The 14,687-nt window shown below is 40.6% G+C and overlaps 1 protein-coding gene across 6 annotated transcripts in view; it reads right to left on the minus strand.

The window, feature by feature from the left end:
* Positions 1-11,416, minus strand: part of RGMB (repulsive guidance molecule BMP co-receptor b) — a 65,980-nt gene extending 54,564 nt beyond the window's left edge. Inside the window, exons 1-4 of one of the 6 annotated variants that reach the window (XM_073678057.1) lie at positions 11,235-11,416; positions 10,928-11,091; positions 10,298-10,422; positions 9,852-9,899 (exon numbers count right to left, since the gene is read on the minus strand). In XM_073678057.1, the coding sequence (XP_073534158.1) occupies positions 9,852-9,899; positions 10,298-10,342 (93 nt within the window). In that variant the 5' untranslated portion in view covers positions 10,343-10,422; positions 10,928-11,091; positions 11,235-11,416. The other 5 variants (XM_073678065.1, XM_073678049.1, XM_073678074.1 and 2 more) reach the window with 5 other exon arrangements.
* Positions 11,417-14,687: the final 3,271 nt, after the last annotated feature.

Below are 14,687 nucleotides of genomic sequence, written 5' to 3' on the forward strand. Positions count from 1 at the left end.
TCACTGCTCAGCTCTGCTAAATCCTAGTCTCCACTACTCCAGTGCCACTGCTCAGCTCTGCTACATCCTAGTCTCCACTACTCCAGTGCCACTGCTCATCTCTGCTACATCCTAGTCTCCACTACTCCAGCCCCCCTACATTTTCAGCACCACTACATTAGGAAGTCATCTGCCTTATGGCACTAGTGCCACTTGTCCATACTTCTTAAAGGGAATCCGTCAGTAGGAATTTGCTATTTAATCTGAAAGCTGCTTGATGTAAGGGCAAATATCCAGTTCAGTGATGTTTCACTTTCTGGGCTGTGTGTTGTTGTTTCAATAAAATCAGTGTTCTGATTTTAGGAGATTATCACTAGAAGATAATCACTAGAAGATTATTACTAGAAGACTAGTTTCCTTGTCTAGGAAAGGAGGAGATTATCACTATAAGACTAGTTTCCTTGTGTAGTCCTCGTGTTCTGTATAACCCTGCCACCCACCACTGAATGGCAGCTTTCTGCCTATGCACAGTGTACACAGAAAGCTGGCAATCAGTAGCGTGGGAGGGGTTATACAGGGCTCATCATTCAGAGAACTGATAGATCTGCAGCAGATAAAAGAGTGATTTGATCAAAACTTAACAAGGCATCCAGTAAGTGATATATCACTAGAATCAGGGTCTCTGTGCCTAAATCATGCTGCTCTCAGATTACATAGCAAAAACCTGGTGACAGATTTCCATTAATAGTGGCTCATCTGGAGGCTTTTGTGGATCAGGTGACGCATAAGACCGCAAATGCACAGCTCCCTCCACTCACTTTTATTTGGAGTTTAAAAAATTACTAAACATGCTTATTCTGAAGTGAATGGATAGAACTATGCATGTGCAACCACCTCTGCATTCCCCCCGGTGTAAGACAGGTCCTTATTCTTATAATAGGTGCCTGTCTGAAAGCTGGAACCTGCATGCATCAGTTTATAGCTACATTTTCGGATATGCCATAGATGTCCCAGATAACATAACTCTAAAGAGTTTCACCAAATTTTTCATGTTGAACTAGATACATGATGTAATAGTGCCTGCAGAGTCTACTCCTCTCATAACATTACCACCTCTACTGTACTGCCCCTCCCACTCTACCTGTCTGGAGATGAGATCTCAAAGTGTCAGTATCACTCTTATCTCTGCTGTGCTAAGGGCAACTTGTAATAACTCTGCCGTGAGAACACAAAAAGCTTCTCCTGTGTGAGATGTGAGGACACCCAGCTCTGCTCTCACTGCCCAGGTACTACAAATTGCCCTGAGCACAACAGACATAAGTGTGACACATCTCCAGACAGACAGTGTTGGGGGACATGCAGTACAACTGAGGTGACAGTTCTATGAGAGGAGGAGAGCTGATAGAAGGGTTTGTAATATGACACAGCTAAGCTCAGCTGCACTTTACATCTCACACATTGAGAAACCTAAGCTATGGTGGAGGCATCTTTTTCTTTCTGCTGTGTTGCTGCCTGCTTATGATTTTGCAATTTTTACATGGAGAAGTAGACGTCCCCAGTGAAAACTATCTGATAACACTCAATTGGATTTAATAAAAGTTAATCCACTAATTAGGTGCTACATACTTTGATCGCTAAATAAACTAAAAAATTAAATTAAATAAAACCGTTTCATTTTGATCTGCAGCTACTATTACATTGTGTGTCCAGTTCAACATGAAACATTTGGTAAAAGGTCCTCTTTGAAGGTGGCCTTTACATTAGATAGCTGATCCAATTTTAGATTATTTTTAATATTATATTATAAATTATATTAAGTTTAATCAATATGTGAAACTCCAATATGCTGCAGATCACAATTTAATTTCCCTTCTATTACTGCTTTGAAAGTCGCTCTGTGACAAATGTTCAAAATTCATATCAATATTGTGATGTCACTTTAATAGCTAAGTCAAGACTATAAAAGTTCAGAGGTTATCCCCCATAAACCTACTGTAATAACTCCATAATAGCCATGAGTATGAGAATAATTGCCATGAGCTTTGGGATAAAAAATGATACATTAAATATAGATTATCTGCGGCCATTGCTTTGGTGAGTGATATACAGTACTCATGTTCATCGCCTGAGACTTTCTAATGCCCCAGAATACTCAAAAAAGTGAAATGTAGCATATATATTGTATAATGAAGACTTTACCGCCTATAATCTATGGCTACCTCTCTATGGCCACCTGTCTATTAACTTCTATTGGGAGAGCATCAAGCATGGATCTTTATTTATACAGGTTTCTAGATTAGATTGTGAAATGAGCCATACACAATGTGATTTAAACCAACCGTAAAAGAAATATGTCCCTTCCCTTGTAAATAGAAAAAATAAAAATAATTTGCCTTTCTCAACAATACTAATATTTGGCTATGAAAATAAGGTAGAAATCATCCGAAATGCCCACAGTTGTCTTAAGAAATGGTTATGGAAAAAATGTTGCATTTAAGAAATACCTGCTGCCTTGTCCATACATGTTTTATTTATTTTATTTTACTCACTTATATAGTGCCATTAAGTCCACAGACATTATCGGTGCTGTCCCCATTGGGGCTCACAGTCTAAATTCCCTATCAGTATGTCTTTGGGATGTGGGAGGAAACCAGAGAACCCAGATGAAACCCATACGAACATGGGGAGAACATACAAACTCCTTGCAGATGTTGTCCTTGGTGGGATTTGAACAAGAAACCCCAGCGCTGCAAGGCTGCAGTGCTAACCACTGAGCCACTGTGCTACCCTATGTTAGATGGAAGTGAAATGCATACAGGGAGTCCTTACAGCAGATGTTTGAGGAAAGGATAAGGCATACTGAACCTCAACATGCTCAATCCTTTCTTTTCACAGAGGGTAATCCATAAAGGATTGTCATATTTTTATATTATTAAATGTCTCATTTACATATATGACATCCCATTTTCTTACCTCCTCTTCTTTTGGTCAAGGAGTTTGTGCTCTTCCAGGGAAAAACATAGAAAATGCAGGGCCCCTGTGCAAAAACAATTTATAGGCCGTTTGCACTTGAAGGCCCCTCCAGGTCCCACTAAGGTCCGTAGTATCCCATACTTTGCTGAACGCTCCTTATTTCCCCCAACATTATCTGACAGGGTAGAATCTGGAGGCCCTCATACACATTAGACTTGACTGAAGCTATCTGCGGGTTTGGCCGACATCAGTCTAATGTGTATCAGAGCTTTAACAAGTCACAGTATTAGATTAAAGTTGGTCAAGCCCATCACATTTATTGTGCATAGAAGCCAGTCCAGAAATGAGTGGATCTTTTTATATACAAATTAGTAGAATTCACCGAATTTTCCCAAAGAATTAGATTTACAACGAATAAATTTGCATAAATCTCAATAATGGAAAGCTTGTAATTCCTCTCAAACTACACGTGGCTGACCATGAGAGTTTACACCCTACAGGAGAGAGAGACGACCCTGCTGACCATAAGAGCTTACACCCTACATGAGAGAGCGAGGACCCTGGTGGCCATAAGAGCTTACACCCTACATGAGAGAGAGAGGACCCTGGTGGCCATAAGAGCTTACATCCTACATGAGAGAGAGACGACCCTGCTGACCATAAGAGCTTACACCCTACATGAGAGAGAGAGGACCCTGGTGGCCATAAGAGCTTACATCCTACAGGAGAGGACCTCACTGACCATGAGAGCTTACACGCTACAGGAGAGAGAGAGGACCCTGGTGTCCATAAGAGCTTACACCCTACAGGAGAGGACCTCACTGACCATGAGAGCTTACACGCTACAGGAGAGAGAGAGGACCCTGGTGTCCATAAGAGCTTACATCCTACAGGAGAGGACCTCACTGACCATGAGAGCTTACACGCTACAGGAGAGAGAGAGGACCCTGGTGTCCATAAGAGCTTACACCCTACAGGAGAGAGAGAGAGGACCCTGTTGGCCATAAGAGCTTACACCCTACAGGATAGAGAAACTTACCTAGCTACTCTGGAAGATAGAAAATAACTCTATTGTACAAACTGTGCTGGAAACTACCAATCTGTGATGGCCCAGGTACTGACAAACACTGTACAATGAATGATTTATATCTGCTAGATGTCATAGCTGCAGGGCATTATGGCGAGGCTCACGTGTCCTCACAAAAAGATGCTTCGGCAGTGTGGGAAATGGTGACAGGCAAGTTTTTTTTATACAAACTGAGAATCTAATCTAAACGTATTTTGAATTCATGTGAAACTACGAATTTCAGGAGATTGAAATCAAAATCGATCCTCTGCGGATTGATCCACTCATTTCTATTCTGGATCCTCTCTCACATATGATGTTGGAGGAAAGCGAATTTGAATTCAAATGCTTGATCCTTTTGGTCTCCCAGGAGACAAGGTGTCTGGCTGTGGCCTTCTTCCTTCTTCCCATACAGCACACATGCACCCTCGGCCACCACAAGGGTGCATGTGTCTGGAGGCTTAGGAGCGATTGCTGAATGTTGGCCCTGAAAAAATAGCTGATTGGGCTGTGGAGCTTCTACTGGTATCAACTCAAGAGGAATCCTTCAATACTTGAAGAAGTAGAGGCCACCTGAGCAAGAAGTGCACTTTGTAATATCTCCCTTATCTCCCTGTTCTGCCTAATGTGGAGGTTTTTAGCAAGGATGTGGTCAGAAGTTATCCAAAGTGGCCATCACTTGGTTGCTTCAGAGCTGGGGGGGGGTTAATTAAGGCACATTTTGCACGGAGAATAATCTGAATGTCAGATGTGGTACAATTGTATTGCTAACATCATATAGAGACAAGCTGAATGGCACTTGTGCTGACGCTGCACTTTCAGACATCCCTTCCTTAGCCTCTATTATCTGCCGCCTGTCTTCACCTAATTACTTCACAGTTTTAGCTGAAGCCAAAGGGAGAGGAATGTAGTGACAAGATGTATGTGATGAGGGGGCTCACAAGACTCCTCTGGAAACTATTAGTGCATCTCCCTGCAAGCTTCAGGTTCAGCTTTAGGCACAGGCTGCTTCATATGGAAATGCCCTGTAAATAATACATTACAATAAATCAGCTGTCATATTAAGTGGTAGTGAAGACAGATTAGAGGGTTTTGTTATCAGTAAGTGTGAAGTGGCATCTAATCTACATGAATGGTCTCTGCCACTTGAATACACATTGCCAATGCCCATCCCCCACCCATCTACACATTGCAAATTCTGTTAACTTTCTCAATGGTCTTTGCTGCGACAAAGTTCATCTCACATCTCGGTGGGGTAGGATACTTTTCTGTTTGTCTTTTGGTTTAACAGTAGAAGCGAATATTGGCTGATTGTAAATAGTTTGTTACTAATGTTTATATGGCTACAAAGGATCTGTATATAGTAATACATAAAAATGTATCTACTGAATTCACAAAATAAATGAAAGTTATACTAAACACCAATAATTACATTTTCCTTTAGACTTAGGGTATGTTCACACTAGGCGTTTTTTTCAGCGTTTTTTTTTCTGCAGCAAAACCTGATCTCTTGGCAGGAAAGAAGCAGGTTTTGGTGCTTTTTTGGTACTTTTTTTGTGCATTTTTGGTGCGTTTTTCGGGATTCCAAAGTTCAGCTTTGCTTCCACCACAGAAGCGTGAACACAGGTCACCAATGCAAGGCATATGTGGAACCATATTACCCAGAATTTCAAATGCTACAGTGGGAGGAGGTGAATTGTTCAGGAATAGTTTACCTAAGAAATTGACAGTACCTTGAGTTTGTAGGATACTATTTATTTTCACACTATGGTCTGCCATTGAGTTGCTCTGGGATTGTTCAATTTCACACCTCCGTGGGCCACAGGTATTGTTCAATGTCACGCTTAAATCAGCCAATGTTTAAATTGTACACATCACTAATTTAATTAAACTGTACTATCCAAACTGCCATCACAGGTGACCAAGACAAGATGCTAAAATCACAAAAATAAATGAGTTTCACATCCTGCTGTACTTGCCTTTTTTCACTAAGAGCGCAGCAAAACATGATAGCTATGTTCACACTAGGCGTTTTTTTCACCCTTCTTCATCACCGATTACTTCCAATGGGTGAAAAACGCTGAAAAAATGCAGAAAAAACGCTGAAAGAAGTGACATGCTCTATTGTGCAAAAAAAATGCAAAGCACAAAATACTGATGACACAAAAAACAGTGTGTGCATGAGATTTCTGAAATTTCATAGACTTTGCTGGTACTGTAAAACGCAGCTGAAAATTTGCATAAAAAAACACATAAAAAAAAACGCTGAAAAAACGCCTAGTGTGAACATAGCCTTAGGGCTCGCTAACACAAGCGTATAAATCTGACGAGTGCAATCCGGTAAAAAAAAGAAATTGCACTCTTTTTTCTCAGCAATATTCGACATGAGTAAAAAATCACAGCATGCTGCAATTTGACTCCAAAATTGGGCGGGTGCAAGAAAAAAAATCGGATTCCATACGGACCATCAGTATGGCATCAGATATATTGCAATTCTGTAAGATGGGAAACTGTAAATGGTCCTGTAAATGATTAATAGCTGATGAGTAAAAAAACGGATTGCAAACTGGAAGCACACGGATGACAAGTGAGAAAAAAAATCATCCCAGTCTCCTGGATGAGAATGGGACCGATTTAAATTCATGTGTGAGCGAGGCCTAAAACTGATGGAGGTTAAAGCATCTTCTCAAGCCTCGAAGGGGGGGATTAGGACTTGTATTTTGCAAGCCTACTGAAAGTGGTAAAGGTTCCCAATGATTTTGTCTTTAGACTTGCAGAACTATTAGACTTGATCGCTAGTCATTTTTACTGCTATGATAGTTTTTACCTTATGTCCACGTGGGACCATAAAGGTGTGCACTATGACCATAGCAAACTATCTCTTTGATGCTTCTTTACCCAAAACTTTAAATACGTCCATAAATGTGAGTTTATATATAAATGCAGTCCTAATGAATGTAAGGGCTCGTGCACACGACCGTTTAAATCAGAGGAGTGCATTCGTGGCTTTCACGGATAGCACTAGTACCCATGTTATTCTATGGGGCCGTGCGCATGTCCGATTTATTCCTCAGACCGAGTGATTAGAGGAAAAAAATCGCAGCATGGACAATTTGCCTCTGAGATTCTATCGGATAGTACTCGCCCATTCAAGTCGTTGGGACCGTGAAAAAAAATCGGACCACACTCAGATGACATCCAAATGCAGTCTGATTTTCACGGAACCGACATAACAAAGAAGGTAGAGAAACTTTTTTTTTTCTCCACCTCCGAGAAAATCTGATCCCACTCTGATCAAAGTCTGATTAACATAATCGACCATTTTTCTCGGATGGAGAGAAAAACGGTTGTATGCACCAGCTCTTACCTTTACCAATATTTCTATGGATGTACAGTAGCATCTCACTAAAATAGAATATCATCAAAAAGTTAATTTATTTCAGTTCTTCAATACAAAAAGTGAAACTAATATATTATATAGAGTCATTACAAACAGTGATCTATTTCAAGTGTTTATTTCTGTTAATGTTGATGATTATGGCTTACAGCCAATGAAAACACAAAAGTCATTATCTCATTAAATTAGAATACGTTATAACACCAGCTTGAAAAATGTTTTTAAAATCCGAAATGTTGGCCTACTGAATTGTATGTTCAGTAAATGCACTCAATACTTGGTCGGGGCTCCTTTTGCATCAATTACTGCATCAATGCGGCGTGGCATGGAGGCGATCAGCCTGTGGCACTGCTGGGGTGTTATGGAAGCCCAGGTTGCTTTGATAGCAGCCTTCAGCTCGTCTGCATTGTTGGATCTGGTGTCTCTCATCTTCCTCTTGACAATATCCCATAGATTCTCTATGGGGTTAAGGTCAGGCGAGTTTGCTGGCCAAACAAGCACAGTGATACTGTTGTTTTTAAACCAGGTATTGGTACTTTTGGCAGTGTGGACAGGTGCCAAGTCCTGCTGGGGAATGACATTTCCATCTCCAAAAAGCTTGTCGGCAGAGGGAAGCATGAAGTGCTCTAAAATTTCCTGGTAGATGGCTGCGCTGACTTTGGTCTTGATAAAACACAGTGGACCTACACCAGCAGATGACATGGCTCCCCAAACCATCACTGATTGTGGAAACTTCACACTAGACCTCAAGCAGCTTGGATTGTGGCCTCTCCACTCTTCCTCCAGACTCTGGAACTTTGATTTCCAAGTGAAAATTGGAACGCTGGAACCTTGTGGAGTGTGTCAATGACTGCCTTCTGAACATCTGTCAAGTCAGCAGTCTTCCCCATGATTGTGGAGCCTACTGAAACAGACTAAGGGACCTTTTTAAATGCTTAGGAAGCCTTTGCAGGTGTTTTTGTTAATTATTTTAAGCTACTGAGATAATGACTTTTGTGTTTTCATTGGCTGTAAGCCATAATCATCAACATTAACAGAAATAAACACTTGAAATAGATCACTCTGTTTGTAATGACTCTATATAACATATCAGTTTCACGTTTTATATTGAAGAACTGAAATAAATTAACTTTTTGATGATATTCTAATTTAGTGAGATGCACCTGTATGATCAGATCTTTTTAAAAAATGTATTCCTTATTTGATATTTTACAGAATATTTTTACTTGCATTTTTTTATATTGACCCATCTTGCTCTGCTATGTTCTTTCAGTTCATGAAAATTGTGTAAAAAGCCAAATGTGAGCTGAGCCCTGATTCACTGCCTTATAATCAGTGTTTTTTTTGTTCAAATATAAAAACAATAGAGGGCAGTGTTGAGTTAGGAGATTTGGAAGTATAACAAGCAGCAAATCAGGTTTGTGCGCAGCTGGAGAAGAAAGTCGAGCAATAACTCGGTGTACTTGCATTTGAATATTTATGATTATTATGCATTTATAGCCCTGTTACAAAATATTAATTTTCATAGCTATACTTCAAGATTACACAGTTTTTACAATGCAATTACACTATCGCTCTTTGTGACACTCTGGGCACATTATTAAAAAAACATTATTTTGCAATCTTCTACTTGATTAACTCTATCCGTGATCGAGCAATAAGCCTCTGTAACCCTGAGCTATGTTAATATTTTTCTTTTATTGGTTCAACATATCTTTAGACTGTGCCATTTAGCCAATATTGTTGAAACAATGATCTTGTTGCCTCATCACATATCCTTAGTTTTGCCTGGGGACTGTCGGAAACACAGCAAAAGTGATATACAGATGGGATGTGCTCAAACACATGCGAGATGCATTAATGGATTTTAAAGAGAATAAATTTTCCTTTTTTTTTTTTCCCCCGGAAGCTTTGTGCGAAGCAGCAAGATTATTTTCTGTTTCAAAGGAAGGTCGATCCTTAGAGATATATAAGACGCGAACTAAGTAATCTTTCCGTAGGAATCTGTAAACTATTAACTTTTCACATGTTGCTGGTTATTATAGTACAAGAAATCAATACAGCTGAGCATAAGAGGAGAGATAGATGCGTAATGGAAAGTTGGATTCTAAGAAAGGGAGACGTGTATTGAGAAGACAAAGGGTGTAGGATGGATAGGGAGAAGCATGGGTAATAGGGTGGAGGTGAAAAAGACTAAAGAAACAGACAATGGGGAGGTAAGGACGGTGAAGGCGGGAGGAGATATGTAATGGAAGGAGTGAAAAGACAGGCATGGAACAATAAACATGAATGCGAGGAAAATTAGAAGAAGAGAGAAGAAAAACGTTCAATATACAGCAAGATGCTAAAAAAAAATGGAAGGAAAGGGTTAAACACTAACAGCACACTGTAATGGTAACAGGTGGATAAAGACAAAGAACATATAGTAATACTTACATGATGCTGTAATATGCTGAGATTCAAGGATTTTCTCCAATCTTCAAGCTATAAAACATTATTAGGGTTATTCATCAGATTCAAAGGTTTTTTTTAACCAGTTGTAACCCAGATACGATTGCAAGTTCCCTGGGTGAGCTTTTCCAATTATTTAGTCCTCACATGAGGAGCATCCGGTTTAGACTGATCACTGCCAGGGAGCTTGACAGATCATTAATAAATAATCACATTAATAGCAATTTGCTAACGATTTGGATGTTGCATCTTCCGTTTAGATCTGAGAATATTAGTGCCTAAGGTAAGTTGCTAAACTGCACACAGCCTCCAGTCCTAAAACACTTTCAGCTCGCCATTAGCCAGGCACTCAGGGAAGCTCTACAGTGAGAATACCCAGTCAATAATGTCTTTTCAAGGTGAAGTAATGTAAAGTCAATTACTAAAATTACCAGATGCTTTTTGGCCTTTGTGATCTTTACTTGTCCCAGTAACATTGCAGGTCCAAACTCAATACCTTCTGTCAAATAACATATGTCCAGTTCCAATTTCAGTCAAACATTTGATTTCTTTAATTCTGTTTCAATTTTGAAAAAAAAAAATGACAGTATTTTTGTATAATAGCATAAATGAAAGAAAATATGAAAACATTGAAAATAAAGAATTTATATCCTGTAAATAGAAAGAATTGGCTGCTTCTCAATCATGTTCTATCATATAGTTCCAAAAACTTTACAGTTCCAAGCCCACTCCAGTTCACAGCTAGCCCATGTTAGGTGTAATAACAGGGACAAGGCTAGGCAGTATATGTACTTAGGATATTAGTATACTCAATATTAGAGCACAGCTTACCTGACATGTCCTTGTGCCAAGCTGAACAAATAGAATTTTCAAGTCATTCTTTCAGAACACAGTGAAAACCTGTACTGTATGATTGACACTTCTATGATTTCCATTTATTTATTTGCAATGGCAGGCGGAAGAATGACTACATCTAAGTATTCCCACCTCTAAAGACACAATAATATTCTGTATGTGGACAAAGAAGCAAAGAATAAAGTAGAAGCTTTCAAAGTACTTACCAGGCAGGTGACAGAAGGGGGCTTTATGAGTGATGCCCAGCTGTTGGGGGGTGCTGAGACATAGCAGACACATGTCAGGTAGCTGCTGCCTTCATCTGGGATGCTTGCATTGCTTTGCCTGCCTTGCTCTCCCCTTCTTTGTGTGTGTCTGTTTTATTTCTGAGCTGTAAGAGGAAAATGAAGGTTCTTGTCGCTGAAAACTGTGACACACTTAGCATCGTAAAGTAACGACCGTCTGGTGTGGCATTTTGGCATGGGTGGCACAGAAACGGAATCAGACCCAGCCAGTGATGTCTGTAACACTCACCCCTCTGTATCATTTCCAGACAGACAAAGGATGGACCATGCTTGGAAACAGAATACATTTCCAACTATTGTTTAGAAAGCAGATTACACATGCAAGTGCCTTTAGCCACGAATTGCTACTTAGTATTTAGGCTGGTCAGAATAAAGCTCCTTAGTACCCCCTCTGTATAATGCATGCCCATCATAGATGCTATCAATATTCTGTAAGTGCAATACAGGTAAACTATGTTAGGTGGGCTCTGCCATATTATAGGTGTATACCTTTAATGTGCAATACCTAATTACAAATTTCATTTTAAAGGAGGATACCAAGGATTTGTAAATTGAATTGTTGTATAAACTTTATTGTTTGATTTTCCATACTAAAAATGAAAGGGATCACACTGCAAAATAGACATATTATCACGTTGTTGTTCATACCTTTATTTATAATGTAACTAGACCTATGCTCTAACTATATCATTAAGAAGAATATATCCGTAGAAGCCTAAAGGAGCCACATCTGAGTTTGCTTTAACTGGACAACTATTATCTCCTGTGTGTGGACAGCTTAACCTATTACAGGAAAAAACACACATAGGATCATGTATTAATAGTGTTATGTCTAGATTTATTACAATTGTGATATCACTAATTTTGGAACATATTTATGAAGAGAGACAAGACTTTGTGCCCAAAGCAAGGATTCAAATGCTGCTCGTGTTCCTCTCAAATCCAAAGCATTAAAGGGAATCTGTCAGCAGGATCAACCTTCCTAAGTCGTCTATATGGCCATCTGGGATACAATGTCTTATTCCAGAGAAATCCATGTTTTTCTTACATATAAATGAGCTGTTCCAGGCTATGTGTCGGACACTGATCCACATGAATATCTGCCTCCCGAGCTTATTAAAAATGAAAGGGGGAGTTACCGGTGTGAGATATAGAACTAGCACAGGACAGTGGAACTGAATATTGTCTCAAAACAAACACTATAACCGCTGCAGCTCTCACAACTCTGCTGTATTGCAGCAATATTGCAACACTGTCTGCCTGTGAGATGGAAGCTGAGAGGAACCTGCAGATGTGTGCGGTATAATCACACACAGCTCTGCAGTGAGATCAGGAGAGCAGAGAGCGGCCATTACACATCACACTGGTAACGCCCCCTTTCATTTCACATCACACTGGTAACTCCCCCTTTCATTTATAATAATCTGTGCGCCGATTCTCAGGGAGATCAGTGTCCGCCCATAGATCTTAACAGCTCATTTGCATATAAGAAAAATGTAGATTTCTTCGGAATAAGACATTGGATCGCAGATATTAATGTATCATGTTATTCAGCTTCTTATGACCTGAATGCCCATATAGATCACTTACGAGTGTTGATCCTACTGACAGATTCCCGTTAATATTTTTAACAACCTTTAAACACTACATCTCCTTTTATCCCAATCTTTGCCACACCTGCAGATTTAAATAAAGGGCTGTCTGGTCACTGCACCATAGATCTAAATTTGTCCCCAGCTCCAGCAGCTTCTCTTTGCCTTCATCCCTCACATCTCTAATATATTTTCTATATGTCATGTGAAGCATGTAGAATGAACTCTATAGTCAGAACTGAGCACTACATCTGGAACCCCTATAATCATCCACATGACAGAATAATGGTTCGTCAAAGTTGTTTATTCAGTTTCTTCTCACAGAAGGCATTTCACTTAAAAAGTTGCAGTATAACTATTTACAGTTTATTTACAGCACTGGTCACTTCTTCTACTTTACTAGGGTAGCTGGAACTTGCGTCATCCTTAGACACCCCCATACAGGCCTCTCTGCCAGGTGACTTCAGTGCACACTGGACTTTGATCCCATCCAACCCCTCAGACCTCTCTCCTTTGATCTTCTGACTTCACTGTGAGGATCACTCTCACTTCAGAACTCTGCTGATCTAAGCAGAACGCCACTCATCTCATAACTGCACCTCAGGCTATTGGTCCCACAGTGAGCTTCTAATAGACAGCAATCTTCCCTTCCTGGGGTTTGGCTCACTGCTCTTTAAAGGGGTTTTCCCATGAACAAAGTACATTTTAATTAATTGATCTTGGAATAAAAATAACTTCCACAATTGGAATGTTCCTGTGCTGAGATAATCTTATAAATATGCCCCTGATATGTACTGTGTAATGGCTGTGTCTGACCGTGCAGGAACATGTTCTGATCATACCACAGCTCCTGGGCATGGGAGGAAGCAAAATTGTATACAGACCTTACAGCAGGGGATCACAGCTGTTTTTTTTTTTGAGGAAGTAAATATGTGCATATACCTGATGCCAAGGCCGCCATCAGGGCATTACTGCCCTTACTACTGTATGGGGCCCGGTGAACAGAACAGAAGGAAAAAGGCCAGCCCGGGCCCCCCCTCTCTTTGCCTCTACTCACCGGGCCTCAGGGAGTCAGGGGCAAAAGTTCAGACCTTAATGCACCTGACGGCCGAAAATAAGCGCTATACCTTTAAACTGCCGCCGGGTGCATCATGGTCCTGTTGTGACATGCTGCGCGCTCACTTTCATTTTGGAGCAGAGCAGCGTGCATGCCACACGTGGATTGGGACTAGCCGGGACAGGCAAGGATACTTTGGCGGCGACAGCAGCAGCTGGAGGTAGGCAAACAGTGTGACAGTGTGTGTGTCAGTGTGTGTGTGTCAGTGTGTGTGTGTGTCAGTGTGTGTGTGTCATTGAGGAGGCCACGGCGGCAGTAGCGGGCAGTATGATGACTGGGAGAGGCTGCTGGGGGGTTTCTGGCCCTGTGAGGGGGCTATGTCTGGCCCTGTGAGGGGGCTATGTCTGGCCCTGTGAAGGGGCTATTTCTGGCAGCAGAGATGGGGTGGAGCCTGGGAGGAGTCTCAAGGGGGCCCCAAAATTTTACCAGTATGGGGCCCCGAAGTTCCTAGTGGCAGCCCTGCCTGATGCACCATGTCTTAAGTCGACTTCTTCTGTAAAGTTCTGATGTTACAGGCATCATTTCCTCACCAATGCAATTAAATGCTCATTGTTTTCTGGTGTTTTTTTATAATGCATAAATTATATAAAACCCTCAATGACAATCTAAAGTCCATTTTTCCTCATGTCTGAGTGTTTTTACCTTACTAATAAGGGTGATGCATTGCTTAGTTATTGGCTGCCAACTGCAGGTGGTACCAATTGGGAAAGTTTCAGTCTGAAGCCAATGATTTATTGCTGGCTATACACTAGGTTTAACTGTCAACCAAAAGACAGCTATTTGTCTACTGGAAACATACCCAATTCCTCTTTTTCCTGACATCTGCTGATGAAGAGTAGGGAGGCCCCAAATACACGACACCATCAGGCGATTCATATGTCCACGGCCAGCTTTACAGTCAGACACAGGTTTGTGAGAAGGAGGACATGGCAGATTTCTTGAGACATATAAAGGATAAAATAAATATTTCTTA

This window comes from Phyllobates terribilis, unplaced genomic scaffold (assembly GCF_046119375.1).
Source record: "Phyllobates terribilis strain yellow unplaced genomic scaffold, ASM4611937v1 Scaffold_1__5_contigs__length_1240528914, whole genome shotgun sequence".
Taxonomy (NCBI): Eukaryota; Metazoa; Chordata; class Amphibia; order Anura; family Dendrobatidae; genus Phyllobates; species Phyllobates terribilis.